At 43.9% G+C, this 24,110-nt stretch overlaps 2 protein-coding genes across 6 annotated transcripts in view; one reads left to right on the top strand and one right to left on the bottom strand.

The window, feature by feature from the left end:
• katnal2 (katanin p60 subunit A-like 2) overlaps window positions 1-2,475 on the top strand; it is a 62,738-nt gene extending 60,263 nt beyond the window's left edge. For 4 of the 5 annotated variants that reach the window (XR_008725686.1, XR_008725693.1, XR_008725697.1 and 1 more), the window contains one exon: window positions 853-1,785. The gene's annotated coding sequence lies outside the window, so the exon portion shown is untranslated. Of the gene's footprint in view, window positions 1-852; window positions 1,786-1,921 lie in introns of those variants that run through there. The other variant, XR_008725692.1, reaches the window with a different exon arrangement.
• On the bottom strand, window positions 105-23,775 carry hdhd2 (haloacid dehalogenase-like hydrolase domain containing 2). The gene is made up of 6 exons (XM_055657882.1): window positions 23,619-23,775; window positions 20,887-21,095; window positions 7,396-7,480; window positions 5,759-5,975; window positions 1,792-1,855; window positions 105-259 (listed from the first exon to the last, which is right to left on the bottom strand). The coding sequence occupies exons 1-6, from the start codon at window positions 23,717-23,719 to the stop codon at window positions 156-158; spliced, it is 780 nt and encodes a 259-aa protein (XP_055513857.1). The 5' UTR covers window positions 23,720-23,775; the 3' UTR covers window positions 105-155.
• Between the last annotated feature and the right edge of the window lie 335 nt (window positions 23,776-24,110).

Consider the following 24,110-nt stretch of genomic DNA (forward strand, 5'->3'; position numbering starts at 1 on the left):
TCCTGGTTGACCCAGCCCTATATTGTTTTAAATAATGCTGAGAACAATTTCAATCTGATGCGTTTGTCATTTCATCATTTGACAACAGTCTATAGAGGTGTGAAAACAGATACAGCCAACTCTTTTGTCTTTTGATCTTTTTATTTAATGGATTATTACAGCATATTGTATAGTATGTGGTCAACAGCTTGTGGGAAAGCATCACACGTCAGGTACGGAGCAGGGTTTGTTTTGCCTTCATCTCCAAGCCGATATTTGCCTGGGGGGAGGGGGGGGAAATGAACAGTAAATGTGAGGGGATCAAATACCATTCTTGCAGGGTAGAAAGTAGCAACAAACAATAAGACTTAGTTAAATAGCCACATTTTAATGTGTTCATTGCTTAAATAAAACTTTTTGTTTATAAACAAAAATCTGATATGCAAACTAAAAGGCAGCTCATAATCAGAAATTGAGGTGAAGAATGAAGGCTTGGAGGGCAGGGTTGTACTGAACTGAAAAGTGAAGAGAAAAGAAATGGCGAGTTCAGGGAATGGCAAGTTTGGAGAAAGAATGAAAGGGCAAGCAGGCTTAACTGTGTCAAAACCTTGAGGGATTAAACAGAAGAGTAGGAAAAAGTGTAGTGACAGAGATAACAGGTTTTCATTTACATGGACAAAAAAACAATTATATTTTAAAACATTGTGTAACATGTCATACATAGTGTATTTAATAATACACTAGTGTTTTATTGCGAATTAATTTGAAACGCAGTTAGAGCACAGAGAGGACAATCGCCAATTGTTTTTGCAATTAAAGCCTCTCATATAAAAACTTGGAAAATAATAGCACATGTCTTTCTATGTGTTACAGAAGTACCAGGATACCTCTGGCTTTTGAAGTGGTGAAATGGCTTTTACCTCAGCCAGAGAGGACAGACCCCGCGGGCCATGTTGAAGTTCACTACAGTTCACCCTCAGTACTGAAGTGAGATTTTTTGTGCTCTAGGGTGGAATTTAAATCCTGACATTCTGAATAAAAGTTAGGAGAGGTACCAGCTGAGACAAAACTTCATTTGCTGTGGAATATAGATTCTATCAGGGAGGATGAAGCAAAGTGAAATAAATGCAGTATAGCATATTTCTAATTAACATAAAAGAAAATTCATGTGGAAACTCCCCATGTTATAAGATTGATCAGAAACAAAGTTGCAGGATCTTGAGCTAGAAAGGCTAAAAAATAAATAATTTTCCTCATACAGCACAGGGACAGCACAGTGGGACAGTGGTAGAGTTGTTTAAGAAGGAAATGCAGATGCTGGAAAAATCAAAGGTAGATAAAGATGCTGGCGAAACTCAGTGGGTGAGGCAGCATCTATGGAGCGAAGGAAGAAGTCTGAAGAAGGGTCTCGACCCGAAACGTCACTTTTTCCTTCGCTCCATAGATGCTGCCTCAGCCGTTGAGTTTCTCCAGCATTTTTATCTACCCATGATATTGTAGTAGCTGTACAGCTAAGTGAAATAATCAAAGACAAAATTAAGTGTCACACATGATGTGTGTGCTGTATTAACAAATAGTAACATTTAATTTGGTTTAGTTTATTGCCACGTGTACCGAGGTACAGTGAAAAGCTTTAACATATGAAAGATAGTGAAAATCGATCTCCACTATTATCTACTCAAGGACAACTGTATAAAAGCAACAGTTCCTTGGTCACCTCTTTTGCTGCCAAATTCTGTATTGTGTAAAAAATAAAGGAAGAGGAAAACAACCATAAGCATTTCATATGGTTAGTTAGAAACAAAGACTTACCCGTTTTTACCAAAATGCCCAACATTCCAGCACTTTGTGCTCCACCGACATCATCCCTCACATCCTGCAGACAGAAATAAATTATCCTGCTATTAATGCGTTTTGTTTTCTCCACTCTGCATTAAATTAGGTGAAGTGACAAAAACAACAATCGAACAACAGAAAGTAAAAAGAAAAGATGAAAAAGGCAAGATGTGAGAAAAGCTTGGAATTACTCAGTTGAAACCTAACTAAAGAAAGCAAAATAATAGTTAAAGATTGAGCAAATAATGTTCTCATTACCCTTGTGGAGCAAGAAGCAGAGGTCCGATACACAAATTTGAAAAGAGAGAACATATCAGGCTAGAAACATCTTAAAAGATCTGAGATTTTGCAAAGAAAGGCACACATTTTAAAATATTATGGTTGCAATAAACATAACCACCGATAGAATTCCATGTTCAGATATTGGCACCTTTATTTGGTAAGGAGATTAAGAAAAGGAGACTAAGAAAAGGAGACGCAGAAAAGGATCTGAGGATCCTAGGATACTGAGTGCAATAGATCCCAGGTGCAGAAGAATCAAGAGTGTTTAATTGTCATGTATACCGAAACAGAATAAAGAAATTCTTATTTGCAGCAGCAACATAGATCTGTAAACACAGTACTCCACAGACAACATAGTAAGCAAACGAAAAAATAAGTTTAACAAATTTTTTAAAACAATATTAGTGCAAAACAAAATTAAAGCTTAAAATCCTTGGTCCAACCAATTCCATTCATAGTTCAAGTCAAGAATGTTTTATTGTCATATGTCCCAGATAGACCAATGAAATTCTTACTTGCTACAGCACAACAGAATATGTAATCATAAGAAATAATAACAAAAAATCAGAAAAAAAGAACAAAGAATAACAGTGCAATAATAATAATAATAGTCTATCGTAGTTCATAGCTTATGAGGTTGCAGTATTTAATAGCCTGATGGCTGTAGGGAAGAAGTGTTCCTGAACCTGGACGTTACTGTTCTCACGCTCCTGTACCTTCATCCCGATGGCAATGGTGACTTGAGTGAGTGGCCAGGGTGGTGTGGTGTCTTTGATGATGTGTTTTGAGTCAGCGACTACGATAGATCCCTTCAATGGTGGGGAGGTCGGAGCCGGTGATGGCCTGGGCAGTGTTTACAACTTTTTGCAGTCTTTTCCGCTACTGGATGTTCAAGTTGCCGTACCAAGCCACGATGCAACCAATCAGCGTGCTCTACTGTGCACCTGTAGAAGTTCAAGAGAATCCTATTTGACATACCAAATCTCCGTAATCTTCTCAGGAAGTAGAGATGTGCTTTCTTTATGATTGTGTGCTGGGTCCAGGAAAGATCATTGGAAATATGCACGCCCAGGAATTTGAAGTTTTTGACTCTCTCCACCATTGATGTAAACAGGATTGTGGGTCCCCAACCTTCCATTCCAAAGTCCACAATCAGTTCTTTGGTTTTTCTGATATTGAGAGCCAGGTTGTTGTGCTGGCACCATATGGTCAGCCGGTCGATCTCACTTCTATACTCTGACTCATCACCATCTGTAATTCGTCCCACAACGGTGGTGTCATCGGCGAACTTGAAAATGTTTACACTATGTCCGGCTACACAGTCATGAGTATAGAGTGAGTAAAGCAAGGGGCTGAGCACACAGCCTTGAGGTGCTCCCGTACTAATCATCACTGAGAATAAAGTGTTTCTGCCAATTCGAACAGACTGTGGTCTGTGGGTGAGGAAGTCGAGGATCCAATTGCAAAGGGATGCACAGTTCCCGTGAGTTTCGTAACCAGCTTGAATGGGATGATGGTATTGAACGCCGAGCTGTAGTCTATAAAAAACACGCTGACGTAAGTGTTTTTATTGTCAAAGTGGTCCAGTGCAGAGTGGAGAGCCAGTGAGATCGCATCTTCCGTGGACCTGTTGTGACGGTAGGCGAACTGTAATGGGTCGAGGTTCTTATTGAGGTACGAGTTGATATGCCCCATAACCGACCTCTCAAAGCACTTCATCACCACGAACGTTAGTGCCACTAGTCTATAGTCATTGAGGCACGAGACCTTACTCTTCTTGGGCACCGGCATTATTGATGCCCTTTAAAGCAGGAGGGAATCTCAGACCACAGGAATTAGAGATTTAAAATGTCCGCAAACACCCCTGCCAGTTGGTTTGCACAGGTTTTGAGAACTCGACCAGATATACCATCAGGTCCAGGTGCTTTCCGAGGGTTCACCTCCCTGAAGGATCTTCTGAAGTCCGCCTCTGTGACTGTGACAGTAATACCATCAGATGAATGGGGGCTCGGGAAGGCTCAATATTTAGTTGGTGTTTATGGTGTTAAAGAGCATGATGGTTGTTGGAAATAAGCTGTTCCTGAACCTGGAGGTCATGGTTTACAGACTTGTAATATTTTCTTCCTGACGACAGCAGTGAAATGAGAGCGTGGCTGGGATGGTGTCTGTCCTTGATGATGCTAGTTGCCTTTTTGAGGTAATGCCTCCTATAGATTTGACTGCTCAGGAATATTTAGTTTTGTAGATGGTCACTTTGGCTACTAAGAATTCCTGAATACCAACTCCATAATGGTTAGCTCCTTTCCAAATAGTTCCGTGTTTCTCCATGGAAAGTAGGAGCTCCCTTAAAATGCATGCCTATGTTATCTCATCAAAGGTGAAATATTTTCTTCCTGACAGGCGACAGATGTTGGGGAAGTCCAGGACAAGGGGTCAAGCTTGAGAGCGGGCCGGGATGGTGTCTGTCCTTGATGATGCTAGTTGCCTTTTTGAGGTAATGCCTCCTATAGATTTGACTGCTCAGGAATATTTAGTTTTGTTGATGGTCACTTCGGCTACTAAGAATTCCTGAATACCAACTCCATAAAGTCAGAGGCAGAATTTTGGGGAGATAATTCCAGAGCCTGGGGGGGGGAAAGAAAACTGAAAGTAGTATTGGGAGAATGCAAGAAGTCAGAATCTGGGAAGTGAAGAGTCTGTGAGGCTGAAAGGTCTGGAAGTGGTGCTGAGGTGTTTGAGGACATGTTCATTGAGGGAAATAAAAATATTTTAAAATAAGGATTTAAAATAATGTCTTTGTAAGAGAGGAAGCCAGTGAAGGTCAACAAAGCACAAACAAGTTGGATGAAGGAAACTTGGAGTGAGTTCAGATAAGGTAAGAGAGGTTTGGATGTTCATGACTGATATAGCACAGAATGTGGGAGGTTGGACAGGACAGCATTGTCATCTTTAAACTCAACTATTCCAAATACTTTAATGTGGATTTGTTTCATAGAAACATAGAAAATAGGTGCAGGAGGAGGCCATTCGGCCCTTCGAGCCTGCACCGCCATTCAATGTGATCATGGCTGATCATCCAACTCAGTATCCTGTACCTGCCTTCTCTCCATACCCCTGATCCCTTTAGCCACAAGGGCCACATCTAACTCCCTCTTAAATATAGCCCATGAACTGGCCTCAACTACCTTCTGTTGCAGAGAATTCCAGAGATTCATCACTCTCTGTGTGAAAATTATTTTTTCGTTATCTCGGTCCTAAAAGATTTCCCCCTTATCCTTAAACTGTGACCCCTTGTTCTGGACTTCCCCAACATCGGAACAATCTTCCTGCATCTAGCCTGTCCAACCCCTTAAGAATTGTGTAAGTTTCTATAAGATACCCCCTCAATCTTCTAAATTCTAGCGCGTACAAGCCGAGTCTATCCAGTCTTTCTTCATATGAAAGTCCTGACATCCCAGGAATCAGTCTGGTGAACCTTCTCTGTACTCCCTCTATGGCAAGAATGTCTTTCCTCAGATTAGGAGACCAAAACTGTACGCAATACTCCAGGTGTGGTCTCACCAAGATCCTGTACAACTGCAGTAGAACCTCCCTGCTCCTATACTCAAATCCTTTTGCTATGAGCAGACGAGCTGATTGAGATGGGCAAAATTAAACATACATCACCAATCATAACTGCCTCTTCTGGTTGACATCCAATACTTCGAAGAGCTTCAAGAAAGAATGGTTTCTCTGGTTTTCCTACTACTGCGGCCTTGACATCTGTTGCATATTCCAGCCCAGTGATAAAAGGTCCTGGTCCAAGTGATAATCCATCTACCTTCTTGTAGTATCTTGCTTTGTGTATGGCAATTAGAGGGGCACCATCCAAAATTAATCTGTAGAAAGACATGGGAAGACAGAACAAGGTTGAACTATGCAATCAACAATTACAAATATTTATTCCTCTACGATGTTCTTCTTCCTCCCCTTTTTCAATGCCGTTCAATGGTTTTGTGCCTTGCAAGGCGTTCAATGGTTTGATGCCTTGTTTCGTTTCTGTGAATCCACATTACATAAGCACACTGTTCAACAGAATGTATGACCTGTTCCAACATCTATGCCAAATTGAACATGGAATCAGCAGTATGAAATTCGGACAATTTTCCCATGATGAGACAATATGATGTCATGTCACGCTACGGAGAGGCCGTGGAACCATGAAATCCGCCTGAAGAGGGAAGCCGCCGAGCCCAGCCCCTGCTCCTCCCTGGGAACCAGAGAGGAGGATGGAGAGAATTGGCGATGGAGGATGCAAGAACAAAAGGGCTTGCGACAGGAACCAGGATCTTACCTTCCGCATCCTCAAGGTTGGCTGCGAGAGGCGCCCCCCGGAGGACTGAATGGTGGCTGGGTGAGGAAAGGGACTATGGTTCGCTGGCCGACCTGGAACAAGGCGACAGCTGCAATGGGCCTTTATGGCCAGCTGCAGCTTGGACCTTGAAGTGACTCTTGTGTAGCATTTCCGTGGGATATTTCCACACACTTTGTACTTAATCTGGGATCGTGTTTATCTATAGTGATAATTTACTGAACTGTATGCAAAGCAAGAATTTCAGTGTTCCGCAGTACAAATGATAATAAGGAACCATTGAAATAAAAACAGAACAGGATAAGCAAATTGTTTAAGAAGGAACTGCAGATGCTGGAAAATCGAAGGTAAACAAAAAAGCTGGAGAAACTCAGTGGGAGCAGCAGCATCTATGGAGTGAAGGAAATAGGCAACGTTTCGGGCCGAAACCCTTCTTCAGACCCTTCAGAGGATAAGCAAATTAATGGATATTTTAAATCTATGCCTCTTCAGGTTTGTGTTATGCACAAATTAAATACTGCAGGAATAAGGCAACCATTATTATCTACTGCCAATATTGTATTCAAAATATTATGTAGCAAACATAATAGTTTTCACAGGAAAACTAGCTGCAAAGTAGGTTGATTTAGTGTTTAAGAGGAGAATGCTGATGCTGAAGAAGGGTTTCGGCCCGAAACGTTGCCTATTTCCTTCGCTCCATAGATGCTGCTGCACCCGCTGAGTTTCTCCAGCTTTTTTGTGTAACCAGGTTGATTTAGTGCTTGGTCCAGTCAGGCAAGAATCATCTGTAAGAGTTTAATCCACGTTTATCTTCCATATTAGATATAGTATCTGGTCATTGCATGATGGCAAGATAATCATTGCATCCGAATTACATTAGGATTTACAAAGAGCTCGATCACTATTTATTCCCAGACTATTTTCCTTTGTCATTTGCAAATGTTTACCTGAATGCCTTGTTCAATGTGTCATAGTTAAAGTGTTCAGGAGCTAATCCAACAACCACAGCATTGGGATCAGTTGTGTCCACTCCTGAAAAATAAATCAATTCTCATTGAACTTTTGATGTCGATCGATTGGAGTAAAAATAAATGCAGATGCCCGTGTATGTGTATTTGTAACACTAAAATCACAAAATGTTTATTAATTTGGTTAGTGTGAGGTGTTGCACTTTAGTGTTTGAGGGGAGGCCCCGGCGTGTCAGTGGAACCTCGCTGGTCAGTGGAGCCTCGCGGGTCGGTGCCGCGGAGTTGGTAAGTTGGGAACCAGGGGGGGGAGTGGATGCCTGGTACGGGTCTTTGTGTGTCCTTTATGTGGGACTATTTGCATACCTTGGAGTCAAGTCAAGAATTTCAAGGAACCATTTGGACCCCTTGAGGTCCAAACGAAATGCCGTTTCTGCAGCCATACATTACAAACAAATAGACCCAAGACACAACATAATTTGATCCTGGTACAGGATACTTTGTAACTATGTCAGTGTCCTTTATGTGGCGACTATTTGCATACCTTGGATATGCAAGCAAAGAATTTCATTGTGACTTGCCACACGTGACAATAAAGTATTCTATTCTATTCAATTCAATTGGGGGCGGGGCGGGGGTGGGGGGGAAAGAGATCAAATGCAAGAGTAAATATACAATTAATTTCATTAGTGCATGAATATACACTTAACAGCATTGATCTACAGAGGGATCTTGGAGTCCGTCCACGGCTCCCTGAAAATTGCAACACAAGTAGATAGTTTTACAGCGTCCTTCGGCCCAACTTGCCCACACCGGCCAACACGTCCCATCTACACTGGTCGACCTGCCTTAACTACCTCCTCCGGCAGCTCATTCCATACAGCTACCACCCTTTGTGTGAAAAAGTTAACCCTCGGGTTCCTATTAAATCCCTCCCCCCTCACCATAAACCTTTGTCTTCTCGTTTTCAAGTAAGTAAGTTTATTGGCCAAGTATTCACATACAAGGAATTTGCCTTGGTGCTCCACCCACAAGTAACAACATGACATACAGTGACAGTTATGAATGACTCAGAAAACACTAAACATTAATAGTAATAAAACGTTAATGATAAAACACCATTGATCAAGCATGTGATACAACCAAATACCAGATCAAAAGGAGGTTACAGATTTTTGGCCAACTACTCGTGGATAAAAATTGTTTTTATGTCTGGCTGTGGCAGCTTTGACAATCCGGAGTCGCCTTCCAGAGAGAAGTGATTCAAAGAGTTTATGGCCAGGGTGAGAGGGGTCAGAGATGATCTTCCCCGCTCGCTTCCTGACCCTTGCAGTGGACAGTTCATCAATGGAGGGAAGGTTGCAGCCAATAACCTTCTCTGCTGATCGGACGATTCACTGCAGCCTCCAGGTGTCGTGCTTGGTGGCTGAGCCAAACCAGACCATGATGGAGAAGGTGAGGACAGACTCTATGATGGCCGTGTAGAATTGGACCATCATTGCCTGTGGGAGAATGTGCCTCCTCAGCTGCCGCAGGAAGTACATCCTCTGTCGTCCCTTGTCCTTGGAGATGATGGTTCCCAGGAACTTAAAAGACTCCACAGATGTGACTGTGGTGTTGTTGACGGTGAGTGGGGTGAGGGGTGGGGAGCTCTCCTAAAGTCTACAATCAATTCCACTGTCTTGAGAGTATTGAGCTCTAGGGTGTTGCGACGGCACCAGGACGCCAGCTGTGTCACTTCCTGTCTGTAGGCAGATCCCTCCCCCTCCTGGAACATATAACCATATAACAATTACAGCACGGAAACAGGCCATCTCGGCCCTACAAGTCCGTGCCGAACAAATTTTTTTTCCCCCTTAGTCCCACCTGCCTGCACTCATACCATAACCCTCCATTCCCTTCTCATCCATATGCCTATCCAATTTAGTCCACTCAGGGTTGTGTCGTCCGCAAACTTGAGAAGCTTGACAGAGGTGTCTATGGAGGTGCAGTCATTGGTGTAGAGAGAGTAAAGGAGAGAGAGTACACATCCTTGCGGTGCTGCTATGCTGAGGGTCCGTGATGTGCTTTCCCAGCCTCACATGCTGCTTCCTGCTTCCCCCACTCTGGGCAAGAGACTGTGAGTCTACCCAATCTATTCCTCTCATGATTTTATACACCTCTATAAGATCACCTCTCATGCTCCTGCACTCCAAGGAATGGAGTCCTAGCCTGTACAACCTCTCCCTATAGCTCAGAACCTCAAGTCTTAGCAAAATCCTCATAAATCTTCTCTGCACTCTCTCCAGCTTGGTGACATCTTTCCTAAAACATGGTGCCCAAAACTGAACACAGTACTCGAAATGTGGCCTCACAATCTACAATACCACCCACTTTTCTGTCATCTGCAAACTTGCTAATCATGTAATTGTCGTTCTCATCCAAATCATTGATATAGATGACAAACATCAATGGGCCCAGCACTGAATCCCGAGGCATACCACTAGCCACAGGCCTCCAGTCCGAATAGCAACCTACCACCATCTTCCAAGAAGGCAATTTTCTATCCATTCAGCTATCGCTCCTTGAATCCCATGGTATCTAACCTTCCAGAGCTGCCTAACATTCGGAAGTTTGTCGAATGCCTTACTAAAATCCGTGTATACAACGTCTACAACTCTGTCTTCATCGATCTTTTTGGTCACATCCACATTAAACTCAATCAGATTTGTGAGACATGACCTCTCGCATATGAAACCATGTTGACTATCCTTGACTAGCCCTTGTCCAACTAAGTGCATATGTTTCCTATCCCTCAGAATACTCTCCAGTAACTTTCCGACCACAGATGTTAATCTTACAGGCTTGTAGTTCCCAGCCTTTTCCTTGCAGCCCTTCTTGAATAGAGGCACAACATTTGTCTCCCTCCAGTCTTCTGGCACCTTGCCTGTATTTAATGCCGACTCGTAAATCTCCGCAAGGGCTCCTGCAATTTTCTTTCTAGCTTTCCAATGCATCCTCAGATATATCTGATTAGGCCTGGGAGATTTGTCTATCTTCATACACGTCAGTACCTTCAACACCTCTGCAATCGTAATATTGACCGCTCTCAAGATACTTCCAGTGTCTACCCCTAGATCCCCCATCCTCCTGTCTTCCTCAATGATAAAAACAGAGGAGAAATACCCATTAAGGACCTTGCCCATCTACTGTGGCTCCACACCAGTTAACCGCTTTGATTCCCGAGGGGTCCCACTCTCTCCCTGGTTACCCTTTTTCACTTTAGGTGCTTATAAAATCTCTTGGGATCATGCTTAATGTTATCTGCAAACAAATCTACCTGCTACTTGCAAAGATAGCTCAAGAAGATAGGTATGCATGCCTTCATTGGTCGAGTCATTGAGTATAAGAATATATTGAGTATTGAGTATAAGAAGATCAGGAAGTCATATTGCAATTTTATAGGACATGGATTCGTCCACATTTGGAGTATTGCACGATTGCATGCCGTTCTGGTCGCCTCAATGCAAAGATGTGGAGGCGGTGAAAAGGGTGCAGAGACGCTCGACCAGAAAGGTGGCAGGATTAGAGAGTATTGGCTACAGAGTGAGGGTGGACAGGGTTGGATTGTTTTGATTAGAGGGGCAAAGTTTAAAGGAGATGTGCAGGGCAGGTTTTTTTATACAGGCAGTGGTGAGTGCCTAGAACGTGCTGCTGGGGTGCTGGTGGACACATATACATTAGTGACATTTAAGAGGCTTTTAGATAGGCACATGGATATACAGGGAATGGAGGGATATGGATTATGTGTTGGCAGATAAGAGTCGGTCTTGGCATAATCTTCTGTACAGACATTGTGGGCCAAAGGGCATGCTTGTGTGCTGTACTGTTCTATGTTCTATGCATGTCAGTATATCTGATGTGGAACTTATTGGGTTTATAAAAGGTTCTTTTGAGCTGCTTTCTGGGATAATTGCACCTTTTTTCAGTGAAGCATCTATTCTTAAGTGGATAGCATCCAAACCTTTGGAGCCTCACTTCTACCAGAACCCATTAAATATGAAAGGAAATGATCACAAAAAAAAATACAACCTGGAAATAATCTGAAGCAGTTTCTGCCTCAAAGTTTCAAATCTGTATTAGATGTCGTCTTTAGTTTTGAACTTAATCCTAAATAAAACTGAACATGATAAAACAAAACTCTGCAGGACAGGCGACATCTCTGGGGAGTGGTTCACATTTCCCATCAAGGACCCTTCATCGGATGCAGAGTGGCTGATTTAAACACCAACTTAGTTCCCTGCTGAGTTCCTACAACACTTTGTTTTTTGCTGAAGACGCCATCTGTCTTTTGTGTATTTGATAACTTAAATTCCCTCCCCACAGATGTTACTGCTTTTATTTCAGTTTTCTTTCCATACAACTAGTTCCTCGGTGACAAATCTGAAAGAGAAACTAATTTCAACTGACTGTAAAAATCCTGCGAATAATGAGATTGGGTAGTATCATCTTAATTTCGAATGGTATTTGACCCACCATAAATGGCTTAATGATACAAATATTGGTACAAATAATTAGAAAAACCACGAGCAGTCTGCGTCAAGGAACTCCAGATGCTGGTTTACATAAAAAGACACAAAGTATTGGAGTAACTCAGCAGGTAGACAGCATCTCTAGGGAACACGGGTGGATGACGCTTGGGGTCGGGACCATTCTTCAGACTAATTGTATCATAATCATCATCATAATGATACTTTATTAGCACAGTATGTTTTGCAACATACGAGGAATTTGATTTGCCGTACAGTCATACCAGTACAAAGCAACAAGACACACAAAATATATTTGAACATACACATCCACCACAGTGACTCCTCCACATTCCTCACTGTGATGGAAGGTGAAAAAAAAGTATGGAGAGGAAGAAAGCTGAGAAAGAGGAGGGGCAGACCAAAGTCTGGCATAATAGGTTGATACAGGTGAGAGGGGGATGGATTGATAAACAGATGGTTGGACAAAGGCATGGGGTGAAAATACAGGTTGCGCATTGTGAAGCAACAGGAAGAAATATAGATGGCTGGGGAGTGGGAGGGGAGAAATAGGTGAGAGTCCAGTTGGGGCACAGGGGAGGTGTGTGTGGGGACGAAGGGGTTTAGTTACCTAAAATTGGAGAATTCAATGTTCATTCCATTGGGTTGTAAACTACCCAAGCAGAACCTGAGGTGCTGCTCCTCCAGTTTGTATGTGGCCTCACTCTGGCAATGGAGGAATTAAAATTGTTAGCAACCGGGAGTTCCAGTTGGCCTTGGTGGATCAAGCACAGGTGTTTAGCGAAATGGTCATCAATTTGACGCTTGGTGTCGCCGATGTACAGGAGGCCATATCGAGAACACCGGGATAGACAATAGACAATAGGTGCAGGAGTAGGCCATTCGGCCCTTCGAGCCAGCAACACCATTCAATGTGATCATGGCTGATCATCCCCAATCAGTGCCCCGTTCCTGCCTTCTCCCCATACCCCCTGACTCCGCTATCTTTAAGAGCCCTATCTAGCTCTCTCTTGAAAGTATCCAGAGAACCGGCCTTCACCGTCCTCTGAGGCAGAGAATTCCACAGACTCACAACTCTCTGTGAGAAAAAGTGTTTCCTCGTCTCCGTTCTAAATGGCTTATCCCTTATTCTTAAACTGTGGCCCCTGGTTCTGGACTCCCCCAACATCGGGAACATGTTTCCTGCCTCTAGCGTGTCCAAATCCTTAACAATCTTATATGTTTCAATAAGATCCCCTCTCGTCCTTCTAAACTCCAGAGTGTACAAGTCCAGCCGCTCCATTCTCTCAGCATATGACTGTCCCGCCATCCCGGGAATTAACCTTGTAAACCTACGCTGCACTCCCTCAATAGCAAGAATATCCTTCCTCAATAAGGGGACCAAAACTGCACACAATACTCCAGATGTGGTCTCACTAGGGCCCTGTACAACTGCAGAAGAACCTCTTTGCTCCTATACTCGACTCATCTTGTTATAAAGGCCAACATGCCATTCGTTTTCTTCACTGCCTGCTGTACCTGCATGCTTACTTTCATAGACTGATATACAAGGACCCCCAGATCCCGTTGCACTTTTTCTTTTCCCAACTTGACGCCATTTAGATAGTAATCTGCCTTCCTGTTTTTGCTACCAAAGTGGATAACCTCACATTTATCTGCATTAAACTTCATCTGCCATGCATCTGCCCACTCCCCCAACCTGTCCAAGTCACCCTGCATTCTCATAGCATCCTCCTCACAGTTCACACTGCCACCCAGCTTTGTGTCATCTGCAAATTTGCTAATGTTACTTTGAATCTCTTTATCCAAATCATTGATGTATATTGTAAATAGCTGCGGTCCCAGCAGCGAGCCTTGCGGTACCCCACTAGTCACTGCCTGCCATTCTGATAGGGACCCGTTGATCCCTACTCTTTGTTTCCTGTCCGCCATTCCGGCCATGGCATTAACTGACAGGAGAAAAGACCAATCTGGGTGGCTGACAAGGGAAGTCAGGGACAGTATAAAAATAAAAGAGAAGAAGTATAACACAGCAAAGAGGAGCAGGAAGCCAGAGGATTGGGAAACTTTTAAAGAGCAACAAAAGATAACTAAAAATGCAACACTGGGGGAATACGTATACGAGGTACGAAGGTAAGCTAGCCAAGAATATAAAGGAGGATAGTAAAAGCTGCTTTAAGTATTTGAAGAAGAAAAAAATAGTTAAGACCAAAGTTGGAGCCTTGAAGACTGAAACAGGTGAATTTATTATGGGGAAACATTGAAATGGCAGATGAGTTGAACAGGTACTTTGGATCCGTCTTCACTAAGGAAGACACAAACAATCTCCCTGATGTACCAGTGTCCAGAGGATCTGGGGTGACGGAGGAACTGAAGGAAATCCACATTCGGCAGGAAATGGTGTTGGGTAGACTGATGGGACTGAAGGCTGATGAATCCCTGGGGCCTGATGGTCTGCATCCCAGGGTACATAAGGCTCAAGAAATCGTGGATGCATTGGTGATAATTTTCCAATGTTCTATAGACTCAGGATCAGTTCCTGTGGATTGGAGAGTAGCTAATGTTATCCCACTTTTTAAGAAAGGCAGGAGAGAGAAAACAGGGAATTGTAGACCAGTTAGCCTGACATTGGTGATGGGGAAGATGCTGGAGTCAATTAATAAAGATGAAATAGCAGCACATTTGGATAGCAGTATCAAGATTGGTCCAAGTCAGTATGGATTTACGAAGGGGAAATCATGAGGAGAGGGGTGAAAACAGTTAAAAGGCCAAGGACGCACGGTCTTTGTTCAGAACTGCTGTAGATTTGGGAGGAACAACAGCAGCAGCAACAGATTAGCAAGAGATACGACTGATTGGCTCTAGCCCAAGTGGGAGGAGAGGGGTGGAAACAGTTGAAAACTGAGGAATTTGCTGTGTAAATTGGTAAATCAGGCAATTTATCAGTCAATTTAAGCAGGACAGCTCTTTGCGAGCGGCAGTGAGCGAAGTGCCCTGTGAGTAAAGTGTGAGTCTTTGGCTCGAGAGTCTTCGGAGAGGAGAGGAGACCACGCAATACGCTTGAGAGGTAGAGACCAAAGAAGGAGATGTCAGGCAAGCTGATTCAGTGCGATGCTTGCAGTATGTGGGAGGTCAAGGACACCGCTGGTGCCTCTGGCTGCTACAAATGCGAAAAATGCATCCAGGTAGAGCTCCTGAAGGGCCGTGTTGGGGAACTGGAGAAGCAAGTGGATGACCTCCGGTTCGTACGAGAAACGGAGTCATTCCTCGACAAGTCCTACAGTACGATTGTTACACCTAAGGTACTGGAAGAGAGAAGGTGGGAGACAGTGAGAAAGGGAGGGAAGCATGGAATGCCAACGTCCCTGGGTGGTGTACCTCTTGTAAACAGGTTCATCCGCTTAGAAGCTGTTGGGACAGAAGACGTGAGCGGCGGACTGGCCTGTGATGCGAATAGGGCTGTTGAGCCAAAACCAAAAAGGCCTAAGGCAGGCAAGGCCATTGTAGTGGGAGACTCCATCGTGAGAGGTACGGACAGGGGTTTCTGCGGCAACAGACGGGATGCGAGGATGGTGTGCTGCCTTCCCGGTGCCAGGATCCAGGATGTCATGGACAGAGTGCAGAAAATCCTCAAGGGCGAAGGTGAACATCCGGAAGTGGTAGTGCATGTCGGCACAAACGATGTCGGAAAGAAAGGGATGAATATTCTGCAGCGTGACTTTAGAGAGCTCGGAAAAATGTTGAAAAGCAGGACCTCCAGGGTTGTTATCTCCGGTTTGCTTCCAGTTCCCCGTGCTGGCGAAAGCAGGAACAGGGAGATACGGGACCTGAACGTGTGGCTGAGGAACTGGTGCACGGGGCAGGGATTTAGATTCTTAGATCACTGGGATCTGTTTTGGGGTAAGGGGGAACTGTACAAAAGGGACGGATTGCATCTTAACAGGTGTGGGACCAGCATTCTGGCAGGCAGGTTTACCACTGCTACACGGGTGGCTTTAAACTGAATAAGGGGGGTGAGGTGTTGAATGGGACAGTGGAGGATGGAGTTAAAGGGAAAGGGTTTCTTAAATGTGTGAGCGTAGAGACCGAAGGGTGTAAAATGAGGGTAGAAGAAATAGGTAGCAAGGTGTAGAGTAAAAGTGGCAGGCAGACAAAACCAGGGCAAAAATCAAAAAGGGCCACTTTTCAACATAATTGTATAAGGGGTAAGAGTGTTGTAAAAACAAGCCTGAAGGCTTTGTGTCTCAATGCAAGGAGCATTCGGAATAAGGTGGATGAGTTGAATGTGCAGATAGCTATTAATGACTATGATATAGTTGGGATCACGGAGACATGGCTCCAGGGTGACCAAGGCTGGGAGCTGAACATCCAGGGATATTCAATATTCAGGAGGGATAGACAGAAAGGAAAAGGAGGTGGGGTAGTGTTACTGATTAGAGAGGGGATTAATGCAATGGAAAGGAAGGACATTAGTTTGGAGGATGTGGAATCGGTATGGGTAGAGCTGCGAAACACTAAGGGGCAGAAAACGCTGGTGGGTGTTGTGTACAGGCCACCTAACAGTAGTAGTGAAGTTGGAGATGGTATCAAACAGGAAATTAGAAATGCGTGCGACAAAGGCAAAACGGTTATAATGGGTGACTTCAATCTACATATAGATTGGGTGAATCAAATTGGCAGGGGTGCTGAGGAAGAGGATTTCTTGGAATGTATGCGGGATAGTTATCTAAATCAACATGTAGAGGAACCAACGAGAGAGCAGGCTATTTTAGACTGGGTATTGAGTAATGAGGAAGGGTTAGTTAGCAATCTTGTTGTACGTGCCCCCTTGGGCAAGAGTGACCATAATATGGTTGAGTTCTTCATTAGGATGGAGAGTGACATTGTTAATTCAGAAACAATGGTTCTGAACTTAAAGAAAGGTAACTTTGAGGGTATGAGACGTGAATTGGCCAAGATTGACTGGCAATTAATTCTAAAAGGGTTGACGGTGGATATGCAATGGAAGACATTTAAAGACTGCATGGATGAACTACAAAAATTGTTCATCCCAGTTTGGCAAAAGAATAAATCAGGGAAGGTAGTACATCCATGGATAACAAGGGAAATCAGGGATAGTATCAAAGCGAAGGATGATGCGTACAAATTAGCCAGAAAAAGCAGCATACCAGAGGACTGGGAGAAATTCAAAGACCAGCAGAGGAGGACAAAGGGCTTAATTAGGAAAGGAAAAATAGATTATTAAAGAAAACTGGCAGGGAACATAAAAACTGACTGCAAAAGTTTTTATAGATATGTGAAAAGAAAGAGATTAGTTAAAACAAATGTAGGTCCCTTGCAGTCAGAAACAGGTGAGTTGATCATGGGGAACAAGGATATGGCGGACCAATTGAATAACTACTTTGGTTCCGTCTTCACTAAGGAAGACATACATAATTTGCCGGAAATAGCAGGGGACCGCGGGTCAAAGGAGTTGGAGGAATTGAGTGAAATCCAGGTTAGCCGGGAAGTGGTGTTGGGTAAACTGAATGGATTAAAGGCCGATAAATCCCCAGGGCCAGATAGGCTGCATCCCAGAGTACTTAAGGAAGTAGCTCCAGAAATAGTGGATGCATTAGTAATAATCTTTCAAAACTCTTTAGATTCTGGAGTAGTTCCTGAAGATTGGCGGGTAGCAAACGTAACCCCACTTTTTAAGAAGGGAGGGAGAGAGAAAATGGGGAATTACAGACCAGTTAGTCTAACATCGGTAGTGGGGAAACTGCTAGAGTCAGTTATTAAAGATGGGAATAGCAGCACATTTGGAAAGTGGTGAAATCATTGGACAAAGTCAGCATGGATTTACGAAAGGTAAATCATGTCTGACGAATCTTATAGAATTTTTCGAGGATGTAACTAGTAGCGTTGATAGGGGAGAACCAGTGGATGTGGTGTATCTGGACTTCCAGAAGGCTTTCGACAAGGTCCCACATAAGAGATTAGTATACAAACTTAAAGCACAAGGCATTGGGGGTTCATTATTGATGTGGATAGAGGACTGGCTGGCAAACAGGAAGCAAAGAGTAGGAGTAAACGGGTCCTTTTCACAATGGCAGGCAGTGACTAGTGGGGTACCCCAAGGCTCAGTACTGGGACCCCAGCTATTTACAATATATATTAATGATCTGGATGAGGGAATTGAAGGCAATATCTCCAAGTTTGCGGATGACACTAAGCTGGGGGGCAGTGCTAGCTGTGAGGAGGATGCTAGGAGACTGCAGGGTGACTTGGATAGGCTGGGTGAGTGGGCAAATGTTTGGCAGATGCAGTATAATGTGGATAAATGTGAGGTTATCCATTTTGGTGGCAAAAACAGGAAAGCAGACTATTATCTAAATGGTGGCTGATTGGGAAAGGGGGAGATGCAGCGAGACCTGGGTGTCATGGTACACCAGTCATTGAAGGTAGGCATGCAGGTGCAGCAGGCAGTAAAGAAAGCGAATGGTATGTTGGCTTTCATTGCAAAAGGATTTGAGTATAGGAGCAGAGAGGTTCTACTGCAGTTGTACAGGGTCTTGGTGAGACCACACCTGTAGTATTGCGTACAGTTTTGGTCTCCAAATCTGAGGAAGGACATTATTGCCATAGAGGGAGTGCAGAGACGGTTCACCAGACTGATTCCTGGGATGTCAGGACTGTCTTATGAAGAAAGACTGGATAGACTTGGTTTATACTCTCTAGAATTTAGAAGATTGAGAGGGGATCTTATAGAAACTTACAAAATTCTTAAGGGGTTGGACAGGCTAGATGCAGGAAGATTGTTCCCGATGTTGGGGAAGTCCAGGACAAGGGGTCACAGCTTAAGGATAAAGGGGAAATCCTTTAAAACCGAGATGAGAAGAACTTTTTTCACACAGAGAGTGGTGAATCTCTGGAACTCTCTGCCACAGAGGGTAGTTGAGGCCAGTTCATTGGCTATATTTAAGAGGGAGTTAGATGTGGCCCTTGTGGCTAAGGGGATCAGGGGGTATGGAGAGAAGGCAGGTACGGGATACTGAGTTGGATGATCAGCCATGATCATATTGAATGGCGGTGCAGGCTCGAAGGGCCAAATGGCCTACTCCTGCACCTAATTTCTATGTTTCTATGTTGACTAATCTTCTGGAATTTTTTGAGGATGTAACTAGGAAAATGGACAAGGGAGAGCCAGTGAATGTAGTGTACCTGGACTTTCAGAAAGCATTTGCTAAGGTCCCACATAGGAGATTAGTGGGCAAAATTAGAGCATATGGTATTGGGGGTAGGGTACTGACATGGGAAGAAAATTGGTTGGCAGACAGGAAACAAAGAGTTGGGATTAATGGGTTACTTTCAGAATGGCAGGCAGTGACTAGTGGGGTACCGCAAGACTCGGTGATTGGACCGCAGCTGTTTGCAATATACATTAATGATTTAGATGAAGGGATTCAAAGTAATATTAGCAAATTTGCAGATGACACAAAGCTGGGTGGCAGTGTAAACTGTGAGGAGGATGCTATGAGGATGCAGGGTGACTTGGGCAGGTTGGGTGAATGGACAGATGAATGGCAGATGCAGTTTCATGTGGATAAATGTGAGGTTATCCACTTTGGTGGCAAAAACAGGAAGGCAGATTATTATCTGAATGGTGCCAAGATGGGAAAAGGGGAAGTACAACGAGATCTGGGGGTCCTTGTTCATCAGTCACTGAAAGTAAGCTTGCAGGTACAGCAGGCAGTGAAGAAATCGAATGGCATGTTGGCCTTCATAACAAGAGGTGTTGAGTTTTGGTCTCCAAATTTGAGGAAGGCCATTCTTGCTTTTGAGGGAGGTTCACGAGGGGAGGCGGGACTGTCATATGTTGATAGAATGGAGTGGCTGGGCTTGTATACTCTGGAATTTAGAAGCATGCAAGGAGGTCTTATTGAAACATATAGGATTATTAAGGTTTTGGACACGCTAAACGCAGGAAACATGTTCCTGATGTTGGGGGGAGTCCAGAACCAGGGGGCACAGTGGTTTCCGGCGTTCCAGTGGCAGCGGCCCCGCTCGGGGCTGGGACGGTGCTCCGGTGGCAGCGGCAAGGCCAATTCTCTGCAGGCTTTCAAGAGAGAGTTGGACAGAGCTCTTAAAGTTAGCGAAGTCAGGGGATATGGGGAAAAGGCAGAAACGGGGTACTGAGTGTGGATGTTCAGCCATGATCACAGTGAATGGCGGTGCTGGCTCGAAGGGCCAAATGGCCTACTCCTGCACCTATTGTCTATTGTCTTTCTCCTTAAAGCTATGTCCCTCTGGTTCTTGATTCCCCTATTTTTTCTTATCATTGATATAAACTAGAAACAGCAATGGGCCCAGCACTGGTCCCTGCGGCACACCACTAGTCACATGCCTCTAGTTTGAAAAATGACCTTCCACCATCATCCTCTGCTTCCCTCTGTGAAGCCAGTTCTCTATCACACTAGCTCTCCCTGGATCCCATGCAATCTAACCTTCCAGGTACCATGAGGAACCTTATCAATGTTGCTGTGCGGTGCAAGATAGACTCAATTTGTTCTCCGCAATGTCCTCGAAATAGCAATGAAATAAGTGACCTGTTCTTGAAAATTTGTTTGTAGAAGAAAGGATTCTCTGCATTCTGGAGCAGCTACTTTTCACTTCTTCAATAATGCTGTGTGATCTTTTCACATAAACAAGTAGTTAATTCAAATCATTATCAATCACAAGATTGACCACATATGACTCATTTGGTACTACAGAACAAATCAGCTTATATTACTGCATGTTCTCAAATTCTGCAGTGAAGTTTAAATTCTCAAAATCTGATTCAAGATCATTGATTGCAACTTCAGAATTGTAGATTGAATTGTAACCCAGCTTCAGAGGTAAAAGGAGCTTAGAAGTAAATGGTGTTTGGCTCATTGCACCACCCATTCAAAAGACAGCTTACCTTCAAAATCTTCAAGTGCACTGTTGTCTACCAATAGTAAAGGTCTGACCTGTTTCTGCTCAACAAAGTTCCTGGCCGCAGTTAAAGATGTGAAAATCTCATCCTCGTGGATATCAAAGCTGAGTTTCTGCAGCCGTTCAAACAGAGTTCGTTTACATTCCTTGGTGGTGTTGGTCACAAACTTCACAGCTACAGGAGAACTGCGTAACCTAAGCATGTCAAATTGTACAAAATACATGTTAGCTCCTCTTGTCGATTATTTGCAGAGAAGTGCTTCTGTATTAAAGCATTTGTAACAGAACTGTGTGTGTGCGTATTTACATAATGTGGAAATCATCTTATTTCAGCTTTAAATACAAACTACTAGCACCATAACCCAAATCTGAAGAAATAACTGGAATTTTTCTATATTTTATAATCTAGCATGGGTTTTAAGGTTTCAATAAAAGAGCATTTTCTAAACAATTAATTAATCCAGTTTTGCTTGGGAACTGAAATAAAAGTGATTCCAGAAACCACAACATACACTGTGGTCGTCAGAGGTGTATGGTCTTCAGAATGCGGGGTCTGATTGAAAGGGTCTGCAAGGTGACAATCCTAACATTAGCTATTCTGATATAGTTGTACAGCATGAACAGGCCTTTCGGCCCAATTCATTCATGCTGAACAAGATGCTCATCTAGGCTAGTCCCAATTGCCTGCATTTGATCCATAGCGTTTCCTATCCATGTAGCTGTCCAAATATCCCTTAACAGAGTTCAACAGAGTGTAATTCGGGTCCGTGGGCAGCAATTCTTTTCTGACACTTCAATAGGTTAGTATGAGGCAGAATAGAAGAGCTGAGACAAGTGAGCTGCAATTGCTGCACCATTTGGAAGGTCATGGGTGCTTCCAGTTTTCTACAAAACCATGTGTGTAAGAAGCATCTCTAGCTACAGCAGCTTTAAGGGAAAGTGACCACAATAAGATAGAATTTGGCAATGACTTTGAAAGGGATGGATTTTAATGCAAAACTGGGGCTAAGTTTAAACAAAGCCAACAGTGAAGTTATGAGAGAAGAGTTGGGAAAATTAGACCAAAATGTATAAAAGTGCGTCATACATACAGAATGTGTATGTATGTGTGTGAATTTATTTGTGTGTGATCACATCTTCTCTCGCAAAAACGATGTGCTAACGGTGAAATTTTTACATATTCCGATAGAGATTTATGCCACGAAGTCAAAAATTGCCTTATCTGAAAATGTCATGCATTATTTCTCGAGTTATTAATCAAAATGTTCAAGAATCTGAAATAACTTGGAAAATAAAGCGGCTTTGGCTGATGACGTAACAATGGCTCTGCGTGCTGCCGTCTTCGATATGCACGCTGCGAGTGACGTCCCCCCCACACGAGCTGCCCACTGCCCGCTCCCCTCCTACTCCTTCCCCCCTCCTCCACCTCCCTCCTCCTCTCCCCCCTCCTCTCTCCCCCCTCCTCTCTCCCCCCTCCTCTCCTCTCTCTGCCCCCTTTCTCTCCCCCCTTCCTCTCCCCCCAATTCTCTCTCCCCCTTCCTCTACTCTCCCCCCTCTCTCTCCCCTCCGCCCCGCCCCTCTCTCTGTGTTCTGTCTCTGTCTCTGCTCTCTCTCTCTCTCTCTCTCTCGCTACCCCTCTCTCTGTCTCTGCCCCTCTCTCTCTGTCTCTGCCCCCTCACTCTCTGCCCTCTCGCTCTCTCTCTACCCCCCCCCCCCCCCTCTCTAGACGCGCCTGCGAGTTGGGGGCTATCAGTGGATAGGGCGGGGATGGGATAAAAGGAGCCAATAAATAATATTCATATAATATCAAGGGGGGTGGTTAGTGTGTGTGTGTGTGTGTGTGGGGGGGGGGTGTGTGTGTGTGTGGGTGTGTGAGTGAGAGGTTGGTTAGTGTGTGTGTGATGCCGCAGGCCGATCCCTCCACTCGCCACCACGCGTTGAGGGGACGGGACCCAACGGGTCCCACTCGGTCTAGTCTTATATAAATTTATTAAATTATGAGAGCCATAGATAGGTTAGATGGCAAGATTATTTTCCCCAGGGTAGAAATGTAATACTAGGGGGCACGGCTTTAACGTGAGAGGGGGAAAGTTTAAAGGAGATTTGCAAGACAGGTTTTATTTTTACACAGATTGGTGGGTGCCTGGAACGTGCTGCTGGGGGGTTTGGTGGAAGCAGGTACGATAGTGGCATTTAAGAGGCATTTACACAGGGACATGAATAACAATAATACATAATAATAATAATACACTTTATTGTCATTGTAAATACATACAACAAAAGTTCAGGCGCACTGCCCTAGCAGAGCTCCAACGTAACAAATAAATAATAACGACATTGGAAACAACAAAAAACGGGTGGGAGTTAAATTCCTCTAGCCATGCCTCAAACCTTGCGCTCGCAACACGCGCCTCCCCATTCAGGTTGAATGAATTCAAACTTCTAATTCCAGCTGCTTTGTTAAATGCCATATCTGCTACAAAAGTTGAAAAAACAATTACTAGTTCATCCTCGTCGCCAATACCAGATCCTCACCTGGATCCGAATGTAATAAGCACACTTGCAGCACACTGAACATAAATGTTTTGGTTTATTCATCTGCCATTCCTTTACATCCTGGCAACATGTGTCCTCTGACCTCTCTGACTCCTGGTTTCATGTGATACATATAAATATGACACCAGTTACCATGACAGAGAGACATTTAGATTTTCTTACTTTTGCAGTGCCTCCTGGGCACCAGACACAGCTGTATCTTCAATGTGCAGCGTTCCACTGAGGTCTATTAGTACGGCCTTTAATATTCGTCGAGTTGACATTCTCCACTGATAGGAAGTAATCTATTAGCACAAGCCCAAACAAAAATAAAATTAATATGGAATGAATGTGGTGGAGACAATTAATCACCATCTCATGCACTCATAATGTCAGAAATACATGTATTTGTTCTTGAGCAATGGGTGCAGCTGATAAGGCTGTATTTAATTTCTCCTTGTTAAAGAGGGAACTGCTTGATGCTGGAGAATCGAAGGTTACACAGGAAAGCTGGAGAAACTCAGCCGGGTGCCGCATGTAGAATCTATGGAGCGAAGGAAATAGGCAACGTTTCGGGCCGAACAAAACCCTTCTTCAGACTGATCAGTCTGAAGAAGGGTTTCGGCCCGAAACGTTGCCTATTTCCTTCGCTCCATAGATGCTGCTGCACCCGCT

Source organism: Leucoraja erinacea, chromosome 1 (genome assembly GCF_028641065.1).
Source record: "Leucoraja erinacea ecotype New England chromosome 1, Leri_hhj_1, whole genome shotgun sequence".
NCBI classification, from domain to species: Eukaryota; Metazoa; Chordata; class Chondrichthyes; order Rajiformes; family Rajidae; genus Leucoraja; species Leucoraja erinaceus.